The 20273-nt window shown below is 34.7% G+C and overlaps 1 protein-coding gene across 2 annotated transcripts in view; it reads left to right on the top strand.

The window, feature by feature from the left end:
• Nucleotides 1-20273, top strand: part of ACVR2A (activin A receptor, type IIA) — an 87835-nt gene that overhangs the window by 58946 nt on the left and 8616 nt on the right. Inside the window, exons 5-9 of one of the 2 annotated variants that reach the window (XM_011943077.1) lie at nucleotides 9552-9575; nucleotides 13206-13349; nucleotides 15299-15442; nucleotides 16462-16607; nucleotides 18278-18392. In XM_011943077.1, the coding sequence (XP_011798467.1) occupies nucleotides 9552-9575; nucleotides 13206-13349; nucleotides 15299-15442; nucleotides 16462-16607; nucleotides 18278-18392 (573 nt within the window). The remainder of the gene's footprint in view (nucleotides 1-9551; nucleotides 9576-13205; nucleotides 13350-15298; nucleotides 15443-16461; nucleotides 16608-18277; nucleotides 18393-20273) is intronic. The other variant, XM_011943078.1, reaches the window with a different exon arrangement.

The following is a 20273-nucleotide window of genomic DNA, read 5'->3' as shown; positions in this document are numbered from 1 at the left end:
TACAAAAGGCTTAGTTTTATCTCCTATTTCAAAATAATAATTACATAAAGCATTTATTGAACATTTTACAGTGTACTAGGGTGCTGTTAAGTTACATTATACATAAAGATGTAAATTATATAGGAACATATAAAAAGCGTAAAATATTTTTTTTCAATGATTTCCAAGTTGTAAGACTGATACCATCTTTGGAGTTTGTTAAAAAATACAAATTTTGGGACCACACTCCTGAAAGTATGGAATGGGGCATGGGATGGTGTGTTTTTAAAAGCTTCCCAGGTGATTATGGTGACCAGCCAGGTATGGAAAACACTAATTTACTTTTATCTCACAGAGTTGTTTATGTAGTAAAATCTCCATTTTATAGATAGAAAAATCTGACCCAAGGACTCTTGGACACTAAAGCTTTGTTCTTATTACTTATGCTGTTCTGCCTCTTTTTTCAGAAAGCAAATGCCTTTTGTTTCACATAATTCAGTCAACTTTTCTGCTATCTCAAAATCATCCTGTAGGCTAATTTATTTTCCTACTTTTGGATATTGAATCATTTGTATGACTACTAAAATGAGGAATAACATCATCTTATATTAACATTGTCTCACATAGGACAAAAAGAGAAGTAAAGAAGTCATAGATATATAGAAGGGCATATTCATGTGTTTTCCATTAAAAATTTCCAAAAATTCTAAAGTACATTTTGGAAGAGGGTTGATGACCCTTTTTAGAATAGAGTTTATGAACATGTGATTGGATTGTAGATAAAAATTTCTGTGCTCGAGTTGATACTGCCAATTCCTATTAAGACTTTTTCGAAGGGTAGAAGTAGGAGAGAGAGATTCGAAGTCTTAAGGTGACTTCTATATTTCACCCCATATTCATGTCCCCATATTTCAACTTTAATTCCATACCAGTTAGGAAAAGATCTTACAGTCTTGCCATGGAGTTTTGGAACATTCTTCCTCTGAATTCTTTAAGTGCTTTTAGACAGTGCCATAACGTTTGCCATTCTTTTTCTTAGGGAGACTTTTCCTCAAAGCTTTGGCTAAAGGATGGTTTGTAAATGAACTGGTCTGTTGTAAGACATTGTTCTCATTGCTAGTAAGCTGGTTCTGGCAGTTAGGTGAGGGATTCTTTATCTCTTTGACATTGAATTGTTTAGATTTTTTCCTGGTTGTGTTAGTATTTTATCCTGAAGAAGTGGTGTAGGGGTTTAAGTACTTTCAAATCTGGTCTTTCATTATGGTTCCTAATAACCAATAAAAACACAAATTCTGGAATAAATTTATCACAGTTGAAGGCATAGAGAAAAGCAGTTTGCTGGTTGTTGTTGTTTTTTTCTAAGTCCTGTATTTCTATCATAGTTGCATGGTATCACTTTGTTCTTATTCATCCTGGATGAAAGTCTTGGAGACAACTATTCTTGCCTCTGTCATTTACCGAGTCCTGTTGCCTTTTCATCCTGATTGATCCTATTGTAGTTCAGGACATTATTACTCCTAAGGCTAAGATTATTTCTATAATCTCATAGTTGGGCTTCTTGCTTCCATTTCTCTCCCTTCATCTGTACTATTGCCAAAATAGCATTTTACATGTTTGATTATGTTACTTATGTGCTTAAAATATGTGTGGACTCTCAGTGAGCCACAGCAAAGAATACCAAGTTTGGAGCATGACATGTGGTCTGCCATACTCTCTTTGTCTTTTGGTACTTTCTTCCCATTACACCCCAGGACATCTGTCATATGCATCTAGCGTTGTATTAGTTGTAATCCATCCTTGAAAGATTTGAGAAAATAGTGCTTGGGTCCTTCTTTCACTTGTCATTCAGATAAATAACCCCAGTTGAGAAGGGCTCATAATGTGTTTTGTTCTCCCACTAGATTGTAAGACTCTTGAAGATGAGGTATATATTGTAATTACTGCTGTGTGTTACACAGTATTTGTATGTAATAATCATTCAATAAGTGCTGAATTGAGTTTGTTGCATTTGGAATTATACTGAGATAATAATGTAGTATGTCCAGGGATTCTTTTAATAAACATTCAGGTGCTTTAGGGCTTTGCCTTGAGAGAAATCTTGAGGCCATGATTTTGCCGGGGGCTGTAAAATAAGTTGAAGTATTTCAGGCATTTATAAGAGAATGACATTATTTAGTTCTTTCTGTAATCACAGACAAAGCATCCTATCTGTTTTCATTACCCAGGTCACTTTTCTTTTGCCTGTGCTGAAACTATCTTCCCACTTATAGGAAGATGCTTTTATAATATGCGTTGAGTAAACTGAATGCAAACTGGTTTTTCTAGTGACAGTGAGTCATGAATATGAGGGAATTGATAGACTCTATTATTAAGAAGTCTTGTTGTGGTTAGAGCTAATGCAGTTTCAGTAAAATGGCGCCGCTTTCATAACCGTGTGTGAGCTTGTTTCCTGCTTATAAGATCTGTATTTGTGCTGATAAAATACCACTTGATAAGAAAAAGAATTTTAAGGGTTAGAAATGACCTGCCTTTAACAAGGCACGAAGTTAGCTTCTTGTTTACTTTTAAAGGGTATATAAGTAGTGCTTCAGTATTGAAAATTAATTCTTTCTTAAATAACATCAGCCTGTTCAATCCTTACTTTATGATAGTTTGTCTAGATGTGGGTCTGATAAAGACTAAAGCTTTGGGATACCTAATTTAGGCATACAAAATAATCCTTTTGACCTTAACATTAAAGTAATAATAGGTTGTCATTTCATGCTATGTCAGATTACTATCCACTGAGAAACCAAGCCATCTGTGAAAATGCTTTGTAGGATTTTCTTCTTGAACATGAGTTTATGTATTTAAAATTAATAAGAATCTGAAAGGGTAGGAAAACATTTTTCTGCCAAGTTAATTTAGGAGAGTATGCTGCTTCCTTATTGGGGGAGGGCACAGGAGAAGTTTACTAATTTTATTTAGTATTTAATATGCTAATAACAAGTTATACTTACAAAATAAATATTACATTCATAGAAACACATCTTGAAATAGGTTGACTACTGATTGGAGTTTATGAACACATCTCTCTCCTGCTTTTTCTCTCATTTAAAATTCTCTTCTAATTAAAAAATTAGTTATAAATACATGTTTGTGGTATCAAGACAAACTGTACAGAAGAGTATGAAAAAATAGAATCATTTTCTCCTCTTCCCTTTCTCTGTCACTTTTCTGAAATAATCATTTTTAACAGATTGGTGTGTATACCTTGGTACCTTTCTCTAATCTTATTTTTTTGAGTATATATGTTTTCTTTTTTATAAACTATAAACTATTCCACAACTGGCTTCTTTTAATTTAACAGTATATGGAGGACAGCTTTTCAGATTGATATTATTAATCTTTTATTAAATTTTGTGTTTTTAAGTGAAATGTAGTGGAGTTTTATTATACACTTATGAAATACCAAAATTTGATTTTTTGGTAAAAATTGTATATATTTAAGGTGTACAGTGTGTTTTTTTTAAGCTTAAAGTTTGTATTAGTTTTCTAAGAGATAGAACTCACATCTCACAAATATTTGCAACTTTTTTTTTTAGTATGTTTAAAATATGACATAATGCTATTGTCTTATGCATGAGCATTCTTTCGTGTGTGTTTGGGTGTGTGTATGTATATGTCTGGGAAATAGTGTAGGGCTACTATAAATGTTGTTCTGTGTCCTACCTTGGTGTGTGATTATTTTTGTATTGGTAACCTAAATTACAACATACTTTAATATATACTTTTAATTGTGGGGAGAAGTGTCATAAGTTATCTTGACATGCAGCTTGACAAAAGAAATTACTCTCATCAGGTGTATATAATTTATTCCACTTACAAATGCTCAGACAAGGCCAGTTGGAGATTGTCTAAAATTCTATGTCCAAAAGCAAAAAGGGAGGAAGGGGAGAAGGTAAAAAATTTTAACCTTTATCAATAACTTAAAATAAAGTTGCACATTAAAATTAATTAATGCACCTTATTTCTAAAAGTGACTTCTGTTTAAATTTTGAAATCTTGAATTCAGGTTTTCTTTGGCTTGTACAGGGTCTCGTCTGTCAATTTACAAATGGGGTTGGTGCATATGGATCAGAGTATGTAATTTATCCTCCTTCTCTGGCAAGGAGATGTGTATTTAAGAGGAAGTGTGTTTGTTTTTTTCCTGTGTTCTTCATTTCCTGGACCTCATCCTAGACCTTGTTCTTTCATTCCTAGTTACTTCATTGCTGTCAAATATATATATATTTAATTAAGATAATAGACGTGAAAAACGTCCCATTGTTAGCTAAAGCTGCTTGTAGCAGATGAACTAGAAATTGTTCAGGGTTTTCATTTTTGCTTAACTGCTCACCCAATGTTTGATTGCCTGTGGTGTGCCAGGCACCATGCTGTGTATATGGTAAAAGTGGCACAAGGACAGTACTTGTTTCCCCTTCTGGGGCCTACAGTTACTGTGTAGGTGAAGTAACACAGGATGATTGTTTGATTGTAGCCTGGAAATGAAGGGTAAATAGTATAAGAAGTGAGTTGCTTCAACAATTTTAGGCAAAGACTGGAGGAAGGGAGGAAAAATGTCTGATTCCAGATCTGTACTGATTGGGAGAGGAGCCACATGTGGGTGCCTAGCTAATGCTAAGTGCTTAGTAAGTATTCACTGTTATTGGTATTAGAGTAACGACTTCAAAATTGAACTCAAACAGAATCGTTTTTACTGAAATTGTTGTTGATATATGTTAATACTTTGAAATTAACTTAGTGCAATAAAAGATTCATTTTGAGTATTATATCAGGCACTATACAGATCACATGACACATATTAACTCATTTAATTTGTTAGTACCATGGGGTTCTGTCCTATTTATCAAGTCCATTTTATTTTATTTTATTTATTTATTTTTTTACTTTAAATTCTGGGATACATGTACAGAACATGCAGGTTTGTTACGTAGGTATATGCATGCCATGGTGGTATGCTGCACCTATCAACCTGTCAACTAGGTTTTAAGCCCCACATGGATTAGTTATTTGTCCTGATGCTCGCCTTCCCTTGTTCACTGCCTCTTGACAGGCCCCAGTGTATGTTGTTCCCCTCCCTGTGTCCATGTGTTCTCATTGTTCTACTCCCACTTATGAGTGAGAACATGTGGTGTTTGGGTTTCTGTTCCTGGGTTAGCTTGCTGAGGATTATGGCTTCCAGCTTTATCCATGTCCCTGCAAAAGACATAATCTCATTCCTTTTTATGGCTGCATAGTATTCCATGTGTATATATGTACCACATTTTCTTTATCCGGTCTGTCATTGATGGGCATTTGGGTTGGTTCCATGTCTTTGCTGTTGTGAATAGTGCTGCAGTAAACATACGTGTGCATGTGTCTTTATAATAGAATGATATATATTCCTTTGGGTATATACCCAGTAATGGGATTGCTGGGTCAAATGGTATTTCTGGTTCTAGATCTTGAGGAATCACCACACTGTCTTCCACTATGGTTGAACTAATTTACATTCCGACCAACAGTGTAAAAGCGTTCCTGTTTCTCCACAGCCTCGCCAGCCCCTGTTGTTTCTTGACTTTTTAATAATCAGCCATTCTGACTGGTGTGAGATGGTATCTCATTGTAGTTTTGAAGTCCGTTTTATAGATAAGAAAATTGAGGCACTCACAGATGAAATGACTTGGCTTAGAGTCACCCTAGTGGGTGGCAAAGCCTGGGCATTTATATCCAAGGATTATTGCCCATTGATTGAATGGCTTATTTAAATAAATAATTAAGTGGAGTCCATTAAAAAAACCAAAGCAGGGGCTGGGTGTGGTGGCTCACACCTGTAATCCCAGCACTTTAGCAGGCTGAGGTGGGCGGATCACCTGAGGTCAGGAGTTTGAGACCAGCCTTGCCAACATGGGAAATCAACATGGGGAAACCCCATCTCTACTAAAAGTATAAAAATTAGCCAGGCATGGTGGTGCACACCTGTAATCCCAGCTACTTGGGAGGCTGAGGCGGGAAATCACTTGAACCTGGGAGGCGGAGCTTGCAGTGAGCCGAGACCGTGCCACTGCATTCCAGCCTGGGTGACAGAGCGAGACTCTTTCAAGAAGAAAAAAAAAACCAACAAAGTAGGATAAAGAGATCAGAGTATATAAACTACATTTAAAATAGTTTTCATAGTGACTATATGTGGCCTTATAGGTAAACGACCATTTTACCATCTCACAATTTATTCAGGTGTAACATGATCTCCTTTCTGTTTTTTTCAGCTACACTTGCAGAATACAGATATGAAAATAAATCAAAATAAACTTCTGTAGCCAGTCATAAACCTGATTCCTTTAAGCAGCAACCCCAAAAGGAAAATGGGCATGCCTACATTTCTTTCAGACTTTTAACTCCAGTGCTGGCTACCTTGGGGTGCTCTACTTCTTAGGGAACATATCCAGAATCTTCATTTCACCTGTCTTGGCCTTTCTTTGCTTTCCTTTCAAGAGAAGTAGGATGAGAGAAACTGTAGGAAGTAGGAGTTAATAACAGAGAAATTTTGATGACCTAATTGGATGGAATCATTGCTGTGCAATTGACATGTCAATATTGTTGAATCTCTTAATGTATTGTATGTCTTGCTTTCCTGAGTTCAGAAACATCGTCCTTGCATATACTGTATTATTTATAAATTCTGTTTCTATTCTGCTTGGCAGGATACTCTTTTTAAAATTTAAAATGGTAAAATTTCTTAGAATGTAAAATAATTAGTTGATATTAAGAGGAAACAAATTCAGAATTTGTCAGTTTTCACATAGTTGGGTAGGAGGACCTTCATTCGTCTTGGTAGTCCTGAAAAGTTGAGTGAGGTATCTCCACCCCCAGAAAAAAATCAGTCTCTCTCTCTCTAGATACAGAGATACAGGTATTTCTTGGAATGGTTTGAATAGTAAATAAAAGAAAACTTACAGTACATATATATACATGTTTAAAAAATCTCTATTTTCTAGAAAGATTTTTTTTGTATTCCAGATCTGTGTATCTGTTTGCTAAATATTTCCATTTATATGTCTCCAGGCACTTACCATTCATAGGTAATGATTGTCTCTCACAAACCTGGTTCTCGGTAAATGGAACCACTGTCCATTTGGTTGCATAAGCCAGGAAACTAGGATGTCTCAACTCTGTTTTTCACCTTAGCTGCTTCCCCCTAGTACTTACACCATTTCTCAAGGGTCTTCTTCACAGGGAAATCTTCTAACACTTTACCTGTCATTATAAGTCAGGTTTCTCTTCACAGATGTTGAAGGTACTGAATTCCTTTTTATTAGTGTGAATTGTTGGTTAGTCCTGCGCTGCACTACTGCAAGCTTCATGAGAGCCTGGCTAATCAGTGCCTGGCACAGACTAGTTACTCAGTAAAATTTGTGGATGAATGAATGAATGAATGAATGAATAAACTATTCTTCATTCTTTTCTGATATTTGGCAGTTTTTTTTTTGTTTTTGTTTTTGCCCACCTCAGGGGTAAGCAACAAGTCTTTCTTCATCTACAAACCTAATAGCTTGATACTAACATGCAGATTCGATTTTCACTGTTACCTCCAGTGATAGTATGTAATATCAAGCTACATTTTCTATGTTGTGAATCCAAAGAGTTTGTTTGCTTTTTGCTTAGTTGTATATTTCAGTGCATTTTATTTTATTTTACTTTATTTTTATTTTTGGAGAGGAGGTATCGCTCTGTCACCCAGGCTGGAATGCTGTGGCATGATTTCAGCCCTCAGCCTCCCAGGCTCAAGATGTCTTCCCTCCTCAGACATCCGAGGAGCTGGGACCACAGGCATGTGCAACTATGCCCAGCTCATTTTAAAAAAAGTTTTTGTAGAGAAGGGATCTGCCTATGTTGTTGCCTAGACTGGTCTCGAACTCCTGAGTTCAAAGAGCCTCCTGCCTTGGCCTACCAAAATGCTGAGATTATAGGTATGAGCTATCACGCCTGGCCATTTAGAAAAATTTGGCTTAACCCCTCTTATTTTGTCATGTAGTTTATACATTCAGGACTGTCACTGGTGTCTCTGTTTATTCTAATTCTCATTTATTGAGAAGTTTATTAAGTAAACATATATGTGGTTATTTTGTATTTATTCGTGTACTTCAGTGAATTTTTTTAAAATTCTGTTTTTACCCTTCATATTTTGTTGCATAGTTGATATTTTGAGGCTTGTTCTTGGTGTCAGTTGGGGTTATTTTATAGCTTACCCTAATGTTCATTTCTTGGGAAATGTATTGAGCAGAGACATACTTTTTGGTAAGATGTATGGATAGCACCTACTTGCACAATGCTAGTATGGTGGCATCTTTATCTCTGAAAACACCTGTATTTAAACAAGATCTGAGAGATCCTTGAGCCTTTGGAAACCATATTCTAGTTACTCAGTTGGCATGTATTTCTTTCAAGGGATTAATTTTACTCTGGAATACTGATAAGATGTTTTGATAGTAGGATTATCTCAGCCTTTTGGATGAATTATAAATACTCTTGAATCATTATCACAGGAATGAAATCTAGAAGGAAGAAAACTAGTTAAGCAACTGGTACAGATAATTGAGTTGTCAGTTCTGTTTTGTCAGTGCTATTGTTCTCTATAGAACTGTTGGAAACTGGGGAATATAACCATCATCCATTGGAGGAATTCTCAGCTTCCCTAGCACTGGTGATGATATTTCTTTTAATTTTAAATTTAGACCTTTACCTATTTTGGGATGACTGGAAAAATGAAAATCATGTTCTCTGTCAGTGTCTGAGTGTTTTTAGAATGTGAGATGTGTGATTACTTGTTCCCAGGGCTACCACTGCTTAAGTGCTTCACCTTGATGTGCTGGGCAATTTGGTTTGATAATATTCTGTCACTATGTTTTACTTAATTCTGATGATCTTGTTTTCCTGTCTTAGTTTCTTGCCACGGTGTATTATGGTGCACGCACATAGCCACCAGAAACATTTTTCTGTCTCACCATTATGATTCTGTCTTCCATGAAAGGGAAATGAGGCAGTTCAGGAAATTCTAGAGGTTCTTAAGACAACTGTCAGGAAGTCTGAGAAACTGATTCTAGCTATATATAAATTTTTAGGGCTGCTAACTCGTTTTTGCTAAAGGCAATACTGCCCTCTAGTGTCCAGAAGGCAATTCCAATTTGTAAATTCCTTGTTTTATGGTTTAGACTCTAGCGGCTCTTAGAAAAATAAATAATCATTATTTAAGACTTGGTTTAGTTTGTTTGCAGGCATGAAGTCATTGGATCAGTTAACTTGGGATTATACTGGAGTCAAGAATTTGTTTACTACCTATCTCTCATATCTAAGGGGTTCTTTTTGATATTACTTTCCTGTTTATAAGGAAAGTGTTCCCTATCTTTAAACAATGTAAAATATTGGATCATTGCCAACTTTTAAAATACTAAACCATTATTCTCTTTCCTTCACTTTTGTAACTGATGTGTCATTTTTCATTTCATTCTGGATATGAATCGTAATTTCTTTTGCCTGTGTTTTTTCTTCACAAGCACGCCTTTCATATAATGATAGAGGTAAGATGCATTGATGTTTGTTTTATGGTTGTGGAACTTTCTGTGGATGCATACTAAACATTTTGTTCTTAGATTTTTGTTGTTGTTACTGCTTTACTGTGCATCCTCTATAACTTATACATTTATGTCATAAAGGGTTCTCCCCCACCCAGCTTTTATTATTAAAACATGATTGATTTGACTTAGTAATGGCTTTTAGTTTTAAGGGACTGACAGTATTTATATTTATTTAAGGTAGGATGTAGAAAAAACTATTTTACTTGATTAGAAGTTAACACTAATGGCTCCATTAGTCTCAAAAGCCTTATATTGGTTATTATAGTATGTCATTAGCTTAAATGTCAGCATGTGTTCATTTTTAATAGGGGTCGATTTTCTAATCCAGCCCATTGTATTTAAATGTGAAATAGATATTTTTAGATAGCTTCATCTTTGGCATCTTTAGTAGATGAACTAGCTACAGGAGTATAACTTTTGATGATATATTGCTATCTGAGGTTTGAGCGTTTAATTAGATTAAAACTCATCCTTCAAATGGAGAACTCAGAATAAGTAAAATGATCAGAGATGACTTTGTAGCTTCCCACCTCTAATAATTTATTCCACTGTTGGTTATAGTAATGATATTGGGTAGAGGTTTGGGGGCAGGGGATTACTTTTTACAGGTTGTCATTTAAGTATGTCTTCTCAACCTGATGTCTTCTGATACCATAATTTTCACATACAAATGAGTAAAGACGGAATGTAATCAGAACCATGTTCTAATGTATATCTTTTTAGTTTTGCAAAATAGCATGGATGTTGTAAGAGAACTGGACATTTAGGGAAGGTTTTAGGAATTCTTATATCCTTATAGTTGCCTCTCTGCTCCCCATTGGTTTCTCTGTGTAGCCAGGTAAAGCCATATTTTGTGGATGACATCAGAAATTGCTTGTCGTTTATGAAATTGATGTCTACATTTGTCTTCCCAGGGGCTTATATATTTTAAAGGTATACATTTTCATTTTTAGAATCAAGTATTGATTTTTTTGTGAGTAAATTACTATAATGATGCCAATTAATTAAAAATCATTTCTAATATTCTTAGATTATAGGATGAGTAAAACTTAGAGATGAATTTAAAGTTTCATTCTAGTAATTTTTTGTTTAAAAAGGCTTAGAGATTTTATAATCTGTGCTATAGTTACTCATTTTTGAACCCAGTCCTTTGAGTATTAAAGAATATTATTTAAAATTCCATTGAAAAGCTCATGCCATTACTAAAGGTTTTGAGATTCTACCCCATGAAGACCTTGTAGACCTTTTTCTCACCCTTTCAAACTTGACCAGTATTCCTTTTAATTGAAGCTTTTACCTTTTAAGTCATTTTGACAACAATATTTTTTCTGGCTGTTACTATACAATATTGAATAAGTTATGGTAAGAGGGTGATCTAAGATTATTTCTTTCTGAAATAATGGTAGCTTAGAAACTTGTTAACCAGAGCCTTGGGAATATATGGGAACTTGAAGTATATACATTTGGAAAATGTATAATGAACTTTTTTTTCTAAATTTAGATATTGAAAATTATTATGTTTTCTAAAATGTTATACTAAAATCGTAGTTTGAATTGCTAACATATTAATTGTGGATTAAAAAATCTGTATCTTATTTTATGGATTGAATCATATTCGTGTTGTTGGTATCCTTTAGAACAAAGAGTGGGTAATGTGTAGATTAACTATGGAGACCTTACTAGTCAATGTACATAAAAGCTATTCAAAATCTTAATATTGAATTTAGCGCTGTATTCCCTCTACCTAGTTATTTTTCCTCTTAGCTTTCAGCCATTTTCTGCATACTTTAGTTTTTAGTTTTTGGCATCCCCTCTGGTTTGAAACCTATCTCTCTACCTTACAAACATATTTCTATTTAGTTTAAATATGTCTTTATGCAGTTATACAATAACTCTTTGCCCTTGAGGACTGAATGGTTTCCTTTCCTCTAGAAGAGCAGTTTTCAAGCTTTTTTTTCTCCTTTCTCCACATTCATATAAGCAGTCTGCTCCAATCAGTAGAATCTCTCAGACAGAGATGATCACTTGAAGAATGAGGGAGGGTGTAGTTTTTAATAAAAATTCTCTAGAGGTTCTTGTGTCCCCTCCACTGAGAATCACATTTGAGAGCCTATCCTTCCTATAAGATTTATATCTGACTTCCTTGACCCGTCACTCTACTAAACAGAAACGTTCTTTCATGTTTTGAATGTGGGAAGGACAAGCAACTTTGTAGACCAAAAAAAAAAGTCTGAGTTTGAAATGAGTCACAAGAAGTCTTCTGTTTTATCTTACTGTTTAAATAAGAATTGTAAAACCATTTTATAAAGATGGTCTCATTTAGAAGAAGAAATTGCATGCTTTTCCTGTATAACACCTTGCAATGTTTCTGTTGCTGATGTTCTTTCTAGTACACAGTAAACTTCTAAAACTCTTGAGTGGCACCAGTGAGCGGAGGAGTGATGCCTAAAGAAAGCACTAACTGTCTTTGAGGCGTTAGAAGAAGAGATAAAAAGAAAGGCAGAGAGAGATGCATTGATCTGGGATCATATAACATTTCCAAGTGTCTGAGGTGCCACCCAGTGTCATCATACCAGTTGCTTTTGCCACAGAAATTTTAGTTCCTCTTCAAAATACTCATTATGCAGCCTTCCAAACCCTTCTGTTGCTTTTCTCTGGAAGCTTTCCAAAAAGCTTCCTGCGTCTTGCTTTAGTTGCAGATAGGGAACTGAGAGAATTCTTTCAATGAAGGGTTGCATTCTGCTTAGATAGGATTCCCTTGTGATTTGTAGATGCTATATTCCTATTTATATATTATGTTTGCTCTATTTTTAAAAAACTATAGCAGTGCACGTTTCTTTCATATACCATATCCTGTTATCTACTGTGATGACCACTTCTTTTCTGGATTTTTATTTGTACTTCTTTACCAGTCAGTTCCAGAACACAGATAATTTTTTTATCTCAGATCAAAGGGATGAATTGTTAATATGTTTAAAATTAGAATGAACCAAACAGTTTGGTTAAAGAAATATTTACTTACATATTTCCTATATGTACTTTGTATTTGATATACCTATCTGCAATGTGTTTAAGAATGACTGTGGGTATCTCTGAGATTAATGAAGAAAAAATTTAAACAGTCACTGGAGAAGGTAATAGATCTTAAGGAGAGGTTTTTGCTGATACATAGTCACAATTTGCTGTTTCTGGCACTGTTCAAATCATCCTCCTCGAAGTACACACTGGATAAAACAAATGAAATATTGTTAGGAGTATTCATAGTTAACAGAAAATCTTAGTGGGGAAAATTAGTGAGACTGGATCAGAAAGATTTTAGATCTTTTCTCCTGTGGTACATGTAAAGCAATAATGCTGAACGTTATTACGAAAGCTCTTAATTCAGGTTGCCTGCCTTGTGATCACTGTAGATAATTAGTAATCTAATTATGACAAAATTGAAGTTAATGTCATCCATATGTGTTTACTGTTTCTGTCAGTTGACTTTTCAGTATACTCACTTTTTTTCTCATTTCCAGAGTTGATATGTATCATATTCTGCTTATTTATATTATTATTATTATTTATCTGTAGGACCCAGGACCACCCCCACCTTCTCCATTACTAGGTTTGAAACCACTGCAGTTATTAGAAGTGAAAGCAAGGGGAAGATTTGGTTGTGTCTGGAAAGCCCAGTTGCTTAATGAATATGTGGCTGTCAAAATATTTCCAATACAGGTATGTTTATTGCAGTTTTGTCATCTTACATATATGTTTTATGGCTAGGTCATCATAACTCAGAAATACTCTCAAAACAGAAGCCATACGTTCCAAGGTGGTTCTTTGTGATACTGGGGAAAGCAGTTAGCTCTTTTAATGCCTGCCTTTGCATATGAGAGATTGCATTGTTAGTATGACAATCATTATGTTTGTCTGGAGTGGCGGAATTAAATGAATGCATAGGAGATCTTTTGCCAATGAAAGTTCTATAGAAATGTTAAATAAAGATAAAGGTTCCCATAAACAAGTCTAATTGAGTGGTTAAATTTTAATATCCCCCTACATTGTCAGAAAAAGCAAACAGAAAAACAAAAGAGTAGTATATTTTGTTTTGGAATTGGTGTTTGGAGGTATATTACCAGACTTGACTTACTTTCATTCTACTTTGAGTGTTTAATCATTTCAGTTTTTGTTTGATGCATTTTCAGAGGCAATCAAGACTTCAAATAATTGGTATATTGTTGAATTGTTTTTATTTTAAAGGTTGGCCGGACTTCTCATAAAACTCTGATCTAACGTACCTCTGAGCTATTCTTGTGTTTTGTTTTGTTCTGTTGGTGGTATAGATTTATGATGATTCTGTCTTCCCCGTCTCTTATATACCCTGGCGTCTCATGATATCCTTGGTGCTGATGTCTTGGTTGGATTTGGTGTTACAGGCTCTACCACTACACTTAGAGAGTGGATCTTTCTTTTTCCAAAGTTGTCATATAAGCAGTTTCTTTGTCTTAATATACCTAGATTTTAAGCTTTTTACCTCCTCTGTTCAGTCTTACCTCCTCTGTTCAGTCTATGAACTGTATTACGTAGAGTTTATGAACTGTATTACATTTTTTTTTTGGTACCTATAAACCACAGTTTAGTTTTCAGAGAGAAAGTGTATTCTATTGTGCCAAGATTCGTAAGTGAGATAAAGGAAGAAATTATTTCCATGTGTAAGGAAGCATAAGGATCAGAGAAAGGCATTTGGATGATATTAACTTAAGCCCAGCAACAGCAACAACAGTAGCTAACATTTGATTGTATGTTTTTGTTGGGTCAGGTAGGGGTGTTTTACATATATGAGTGCTCACTAATATGGGTACATATATTGCCCACGTGTACGTAAAATGCAACATATAATACAACAATTCTATAAGACAGACACTACAATACCTGTTCTACTTAATGAGGACACTGAAGGATTATGTAACTTGCTAGAGGTTAGTGGGAGAGCCAGGATTTAAGTTTGAACAGTTTGGATGCAGAGGATTTCTAAGGGTTTGTAACCATTATGCTGTGGTACCTCTCACTATTACTGTCTTTTAGTAGTGAAAAGAAACTAATCTTTTATAAGAAGATACTTAGTAGACATGGATCACTTGCAGGCACAAATGAATATATGGTGTCTTAAATTATTGCATTGCATATCTATGCCCCTTGCTTTCTCATTGACTTTGCAGGGTATGCTAAACATTTTTTAAAGGATGTTTGATGATATGTTAGTTTTTGAAAAGAAGAAGTTTTCTGTTTAGAGGAAGTCATTCTGCCTGAATTTCATCTTTCAAGGAGATTATTCTGAATAGTACCACAAGTAGCTTCACACCATGATGAAATTACAATGTAATACTTGCAGTAACTTATGTGTTGCTGTTGTAAGATACAGAATGCAGCATTTCAGATCAACTTCTGCGTGTGTAAACTAGAAACACAGAAAAGTACGTTTTGAGGGAATGGACAGGGCAGGCATTTAGTATAAATTTGTTAACCTATTGTCAGAGCTTTTTTCTTATTACAAAACAGAACAAAAATTTTTTAAAATACTTTTTTGTTTTGTTTTACTTTGGAACTTATTTGAGTAATCTCTTAGACATGGTTTATTTACCTGTATTCCTTGTGTTCTTACTGTTCTTTCTTTTTGACTCTAGGACAAACAGTCATGGCAAAATGAATATGAAGTCTACAGTCTGCCTGGAATGAAGCATGAGAACATATTACAGTTCATTGGTGCAGAAAAACGAGGCACCAGTGTTGATGTGGATCTTTGGCTAATCACAGCATTTCATGAAAAGGTAAAACTATTTAACGTTTTACTTTAGTAAAGTCTGAATTGGCCTGCGTACCTAATGTTGGCTATAAATCCCTCAGAGTTATTTTTCGTGACATGTTATAGTTGATTAATATTTAACCTGAAAATAAAAATCATTCTTGAATAAAAATATTTTAAAAGGTAGTTTAGTTTAGTAAAAGAGCAAAGATGACAGATTTTTAACCTAAAACCCTACTCATATAAACCACCCTTTTGTTCCTTACTTCTTGTGCTGTAATTACTCTTACAAACATTTATTTTAGTATAGGTAATGCTTAGTAATTTTCACTTACCATTTACAATTCATTTTGATTACGTGAACCATTTTTTTCAGTTTTAATCAGTCTTGCTTAGTGACAAAACCAGAGTCAGGAAATTTATCTCATCTTTGATCTGTCACTAACTTGTAGGGTAATTATCACCAACACATAATTGCTAGTTTTCCTCAATTTTTCTACTTTTAGAGTCAGTGTGAGAGTACCATTAATGAAGTAGGAAATTTTGTTTTTGGTAATTGGGTTCATCATTGTGAAATGTAAGTGGTTCTTTTGCTTCTGTTAATTCTTGACCTAAAGGACAACAGTAATCTCTAGAAGAATATTCTATATATTAGTTGTTGTTTTCTGTTGTTATTTTGTGTTCTGCTAGTCCCATGATGTAAGAACTCTATAGTGAGGATATTTTAACTTTTAAAATATTTTCTAGAACCTTAGATATTCAACTAGTGTTTAAAACAAAAAACTTGTCTTATGGATTGGTGGAAATTGACTATTCTTGTAACAAAAGTTTAAAGCTCTGGTATTTCTTTCTGGTCAAATGTTTATTAATGTGAAATGGAAGGAAATTTTAACCATTCCAGAAAGATTGTTTCTTGGATATTATTTTTCCCTGAAAGGAAAGATATGCTGCCTTCCACAACCTCTTATAGGTAAAAAGAAAAGTCTCCTTATACATATGGCCTTTGTCGAGAACGTAAGTTTCTATTTTTCCGTCTTTTTTTAGGGTTCACTCTCAGACTTTCTTAAGGCTAATGTGGTCTCTTGGAATGAACTATGTCATATTGCAGAAACCATGGCTAGAGGATTGGCATATTTACATGAGGATATACCTGGCCTAAAAGATGGCCACAAACCTGCCATATCTCACAGGTAGACTATATTTGTATTGTTTTCCCAGATAATTGAGTGTACATTTACTAAACTTTTAAGACCGTGGGTAAATTTTAATTTTTCCTTTGTTATTCAGTCATGCTTTACAAGACAGTTGGTTTTCATTTATTTTTTAAAATTAGCTTTGAGATTGGCCAGGAAGTATTTTGGATAATGTATATGTTAACATTATTGGTAAAGTTTCATGACCTACTTCATCTCATTTCTGAAAGCATGATTGAAAATAAACTGTATTTTCTCAATCTCAAAGGAAAAAGACATTTGTTTTACCTCAAAACATGATATACTTTAAAGATGATTATAAATAGGGATTATTATCCAAGGGCATGTAACGAAGGAGAGACTTTGAATGTCTCCCTTGCTTGTTTTTTGAATGACCTTATTATCTTTACCCTGAGCCAAGGTAGAGGGAGGCATCACTTAAACAGTTGTCCAGTGAAGAAATAGTTCTTAGACCCAACACTTGTCGTGCCCGCAAAAGGAAAAATGATTGTGTCTTAAACATGGAGTTCAGTTTGCCATGTATTTAATTTTCTTGAACGTGGGATTCAATTTGTCATCTCGTGTTCAATTTAAAGATGGTTGTTTGACAAGCAGGCATTAACTGATTCATGGAACAAATACTTAGCTCAGTGTCACTAGGTGATGTTTTAGGTTGCTGGGAGCCATTATTGTAAGTCAGCCTCTAATTTAGGTTCTGATTTTGCAAACTTTAAATGACGTCTACCTCAGAAATAACTCTTTCTTCTCACTTTCTTACGTGCAGTCTATTGGCCTCTTCTTGGATTTTCCCTTGCCCTACCTGGCCACATAGGGAATTAATCCTTAGGTATCCCCAAAGTTATTAAGAAAAGGTCCTGAAAGTCTTTTGAAACTAAGATTGATTGGCTTTTATAGCATTTGGGAGTGTCTACTCGTGCTTTCAATATCCCATTCTTGATCTGTGTATCTGTACATAAATTTAACCGCTAGTCGTGGCATAGATGTATTTAATTAGGGTATAGTAATCTCTAGGATGAGCCAGTTGAGACAGGTGTGTAGAAGAGGATATCTTATTGCCTTGAAACTGTTACCCTTTTCAGAACACCAGGATCTAGCTAGAGCAGTGTATGTTTATGGTAAAAAGTTTCTGTTATCCATGCCATAAGATGCTTTTCTATAACCAGGTGGAAGAATATAAGAACCTCTATAATAAGGGATTATTCTAAAATGTAGGTCTGTACCAATAACCAGAAGGCCCCAATTCAGCTATATTTAAAAAATTTCTTCATTTTGGTTTAAATTTCAGTTTCTATGGGAGTTTGCAAGTAAGAACTCTAAAGTATTATCTTAAAAAACAGTAGTTTTATGATTGGTAGGTGGATGACATAGGTAACATATCTTTTTGACATGGCAAATGTTTATATAACTGCATCATAGATAGAATTCCTTCTTATTGTCCATGTTATGAATAGGGGTTTGTCACTGTGCTCTTGTGTTAAAGGCTACATGGGGGCTCTGAGCTTTTTCTTTCTCCCTTTCTCTGCATTTCATAATTTTGAGTAACTATTTTTTCATAGTGTACATATTCCCCCTCTTTTCTGCTTTCAATAAAAAATTTAAAAGATAACTTGTTTAAACTTAATTTGAATACTCTTTTTATTTGCAAGGGACATCAAAAGTAAAAATGTGCTGTTGAAAAACAACCTGACAGCTTGCATTGCTGACTTTGGGTTGGCCTTAAAATTTGAGGCTGGCAAGTCTGCAGGCGATACCCATGGACAGGTAAGGATGATGCTTATAAAATATAAGAAAAAGTAAACTTGTCCCATATTTTCTTAGAATGGCATGTCAGGACTGAATTAATCTAAAATTGTTGTGGTGTTTAAATCAGCATCTAATAGTGTTATGTGTTAAAGTTTCTGAGGAAGACATTTTCATATGATGGTAGAGGACTCAGGTGGTTTAGATTAAGCACTTCATAAAACAGTAACTTAGACACATGTCATAGGATTCTTTTTGAAAAATTGATCAAAGAATAATCCAACACCTTTTAATAGACCTCATTCTTAGGAAATTCTTCTTATGAACTCAGTAGTTTTAGTCTGTTAGTTCTTTCACCATTGTAAGAAGAGCGGAAGAATAATTAGTCACTATCCTTACTACTGTGTATTAAGATTCCCTGTCCCTTTTCCCATGCAATAATAGTTTATTGCTTCATTCATTTCTTTAATCAACTTGATGGCTTTTCTCCAAATTCTCTCCAGAGTTCGGAGCACTTGTAAACCCCTGAATTAAGTAACTCTGACACCTCTGTATACCTCTATGTGCACAGAGATCTTAGTAATAGGAACCTCTAGGAAGGCCAGAAGGGAAAATAACATTGTCCATACATTTTATTCTCAGAAACTTTGAGGCTGGAAAAGATGTTTTGATTCCTACAAGGTCACCTTTTATTTTTATTTACTTATTTATTTATTTTTGAGACAGAATCTCACTCTGTCACCCAGGCTGGAATGCAGTGGCATGATCTTGGCTCACTGCAGCCTCTGCCTCCCGAGTTCAAATGATTCTCCTGGCTCAGCTTCCCGAGTAGCTGGGATTACACGCATGCACCACCATGCCCAGCTAATGTTTGTATTTTTACTGGAGACGGGATTTCATCAAGTTGGCCAGACTTGTATTGAGCTCCTGACCTCAAGTGATCATCCCACCTTGGCCTCCCAAAGTGCTGGGATGATTGGCGTGAGCCACCATGCCCAGCCAAGATCACCTTTTAAATCAGGGAAACCAGTTCAACCTAAAAGGTGACATTTTCTACAAAGCTAAATGATTCAGGCCTTGGACATGATCATTTCTTCACCTTTCATATCATGTAAATTATTTGACCAACTAATTCTTAGGTTTCTTTTCCCCAGCATATCCTATTGGTTCCTGAGGACACGTTTTTTAAGCAGTCATGGCACCACAATTTTTGGCAGTATTGACTAACGGTTTAAGAATGTAGTTTGGGGTAATGGTCAGTAGCCATATAGCTCTAGAAAAGTTGACTACAAATGTATATGGGAATGGAGGCAATTTTGTGGAGACTACTGCCAAGGTTGTGTAGAAAGCCTGAGAACAAACTTCTAAGCTAATTGAATGATTGACTATCATAAGACTAAATTCTGGGAACGTATTCTTAATTTTGGTACCTCATAAGCCCTCCCTCCCCTATTTTTTGAGAAAAAAATTTGTGACTCATTCATGTCATATTTTAACTCCTTCACAATTGGGTTCTATGATTAGTTAAAAATTAATTGCTTACAGTAATGACTCCTCGACTTTAGATTTCATGGACCAGAAAATTTCAAAAATATCTGGAGGGACTTGCATGTTATTGAACATTTTATATAGTACAAAGAACACATATAAAAGGGGACATTTTATGTCCACATGGTAAATAAACCATAATCTTGTAATAAAAGAGGTAGGTACTTTGGATGGCATACATTTACCTTTAAGAGAAAAGTAGGTTTTAGGGAAACAGTCACTGATAGCACAATTAAAATAATTATTCAGAGTAGTAAATTTTTTAAAAGTAGAGACACTTTTCCCTTTAATGTGTTCTCTTTGAACTTTAGTGATCTGTCTTTATTCTTAAAACAGTCTCTGTTACATGTACAT

The sequence above is a fragment of the Colobus angolensis genome, unplaced genomic scaffold (genome assembly GCF_000951035.1).
Source record: "Colobus angolensis palliatus isolate OR3802 unplaced genomic scaffold, Cang.pa_1.0 Scaffold215, whole genome shotgun sequence".
Classification (NCBI taxonomy): Eukaryota; Metazoa; Chordata; class Mammalia; order Primates; family Cercopithecidae; genus Colobus; species Colobus angolensis.
The sequence above is the reverse complement of the archived record's forward strand: the minus strand, read 5'-3'. Positions and strand labels throughout refer to the sequence as shown.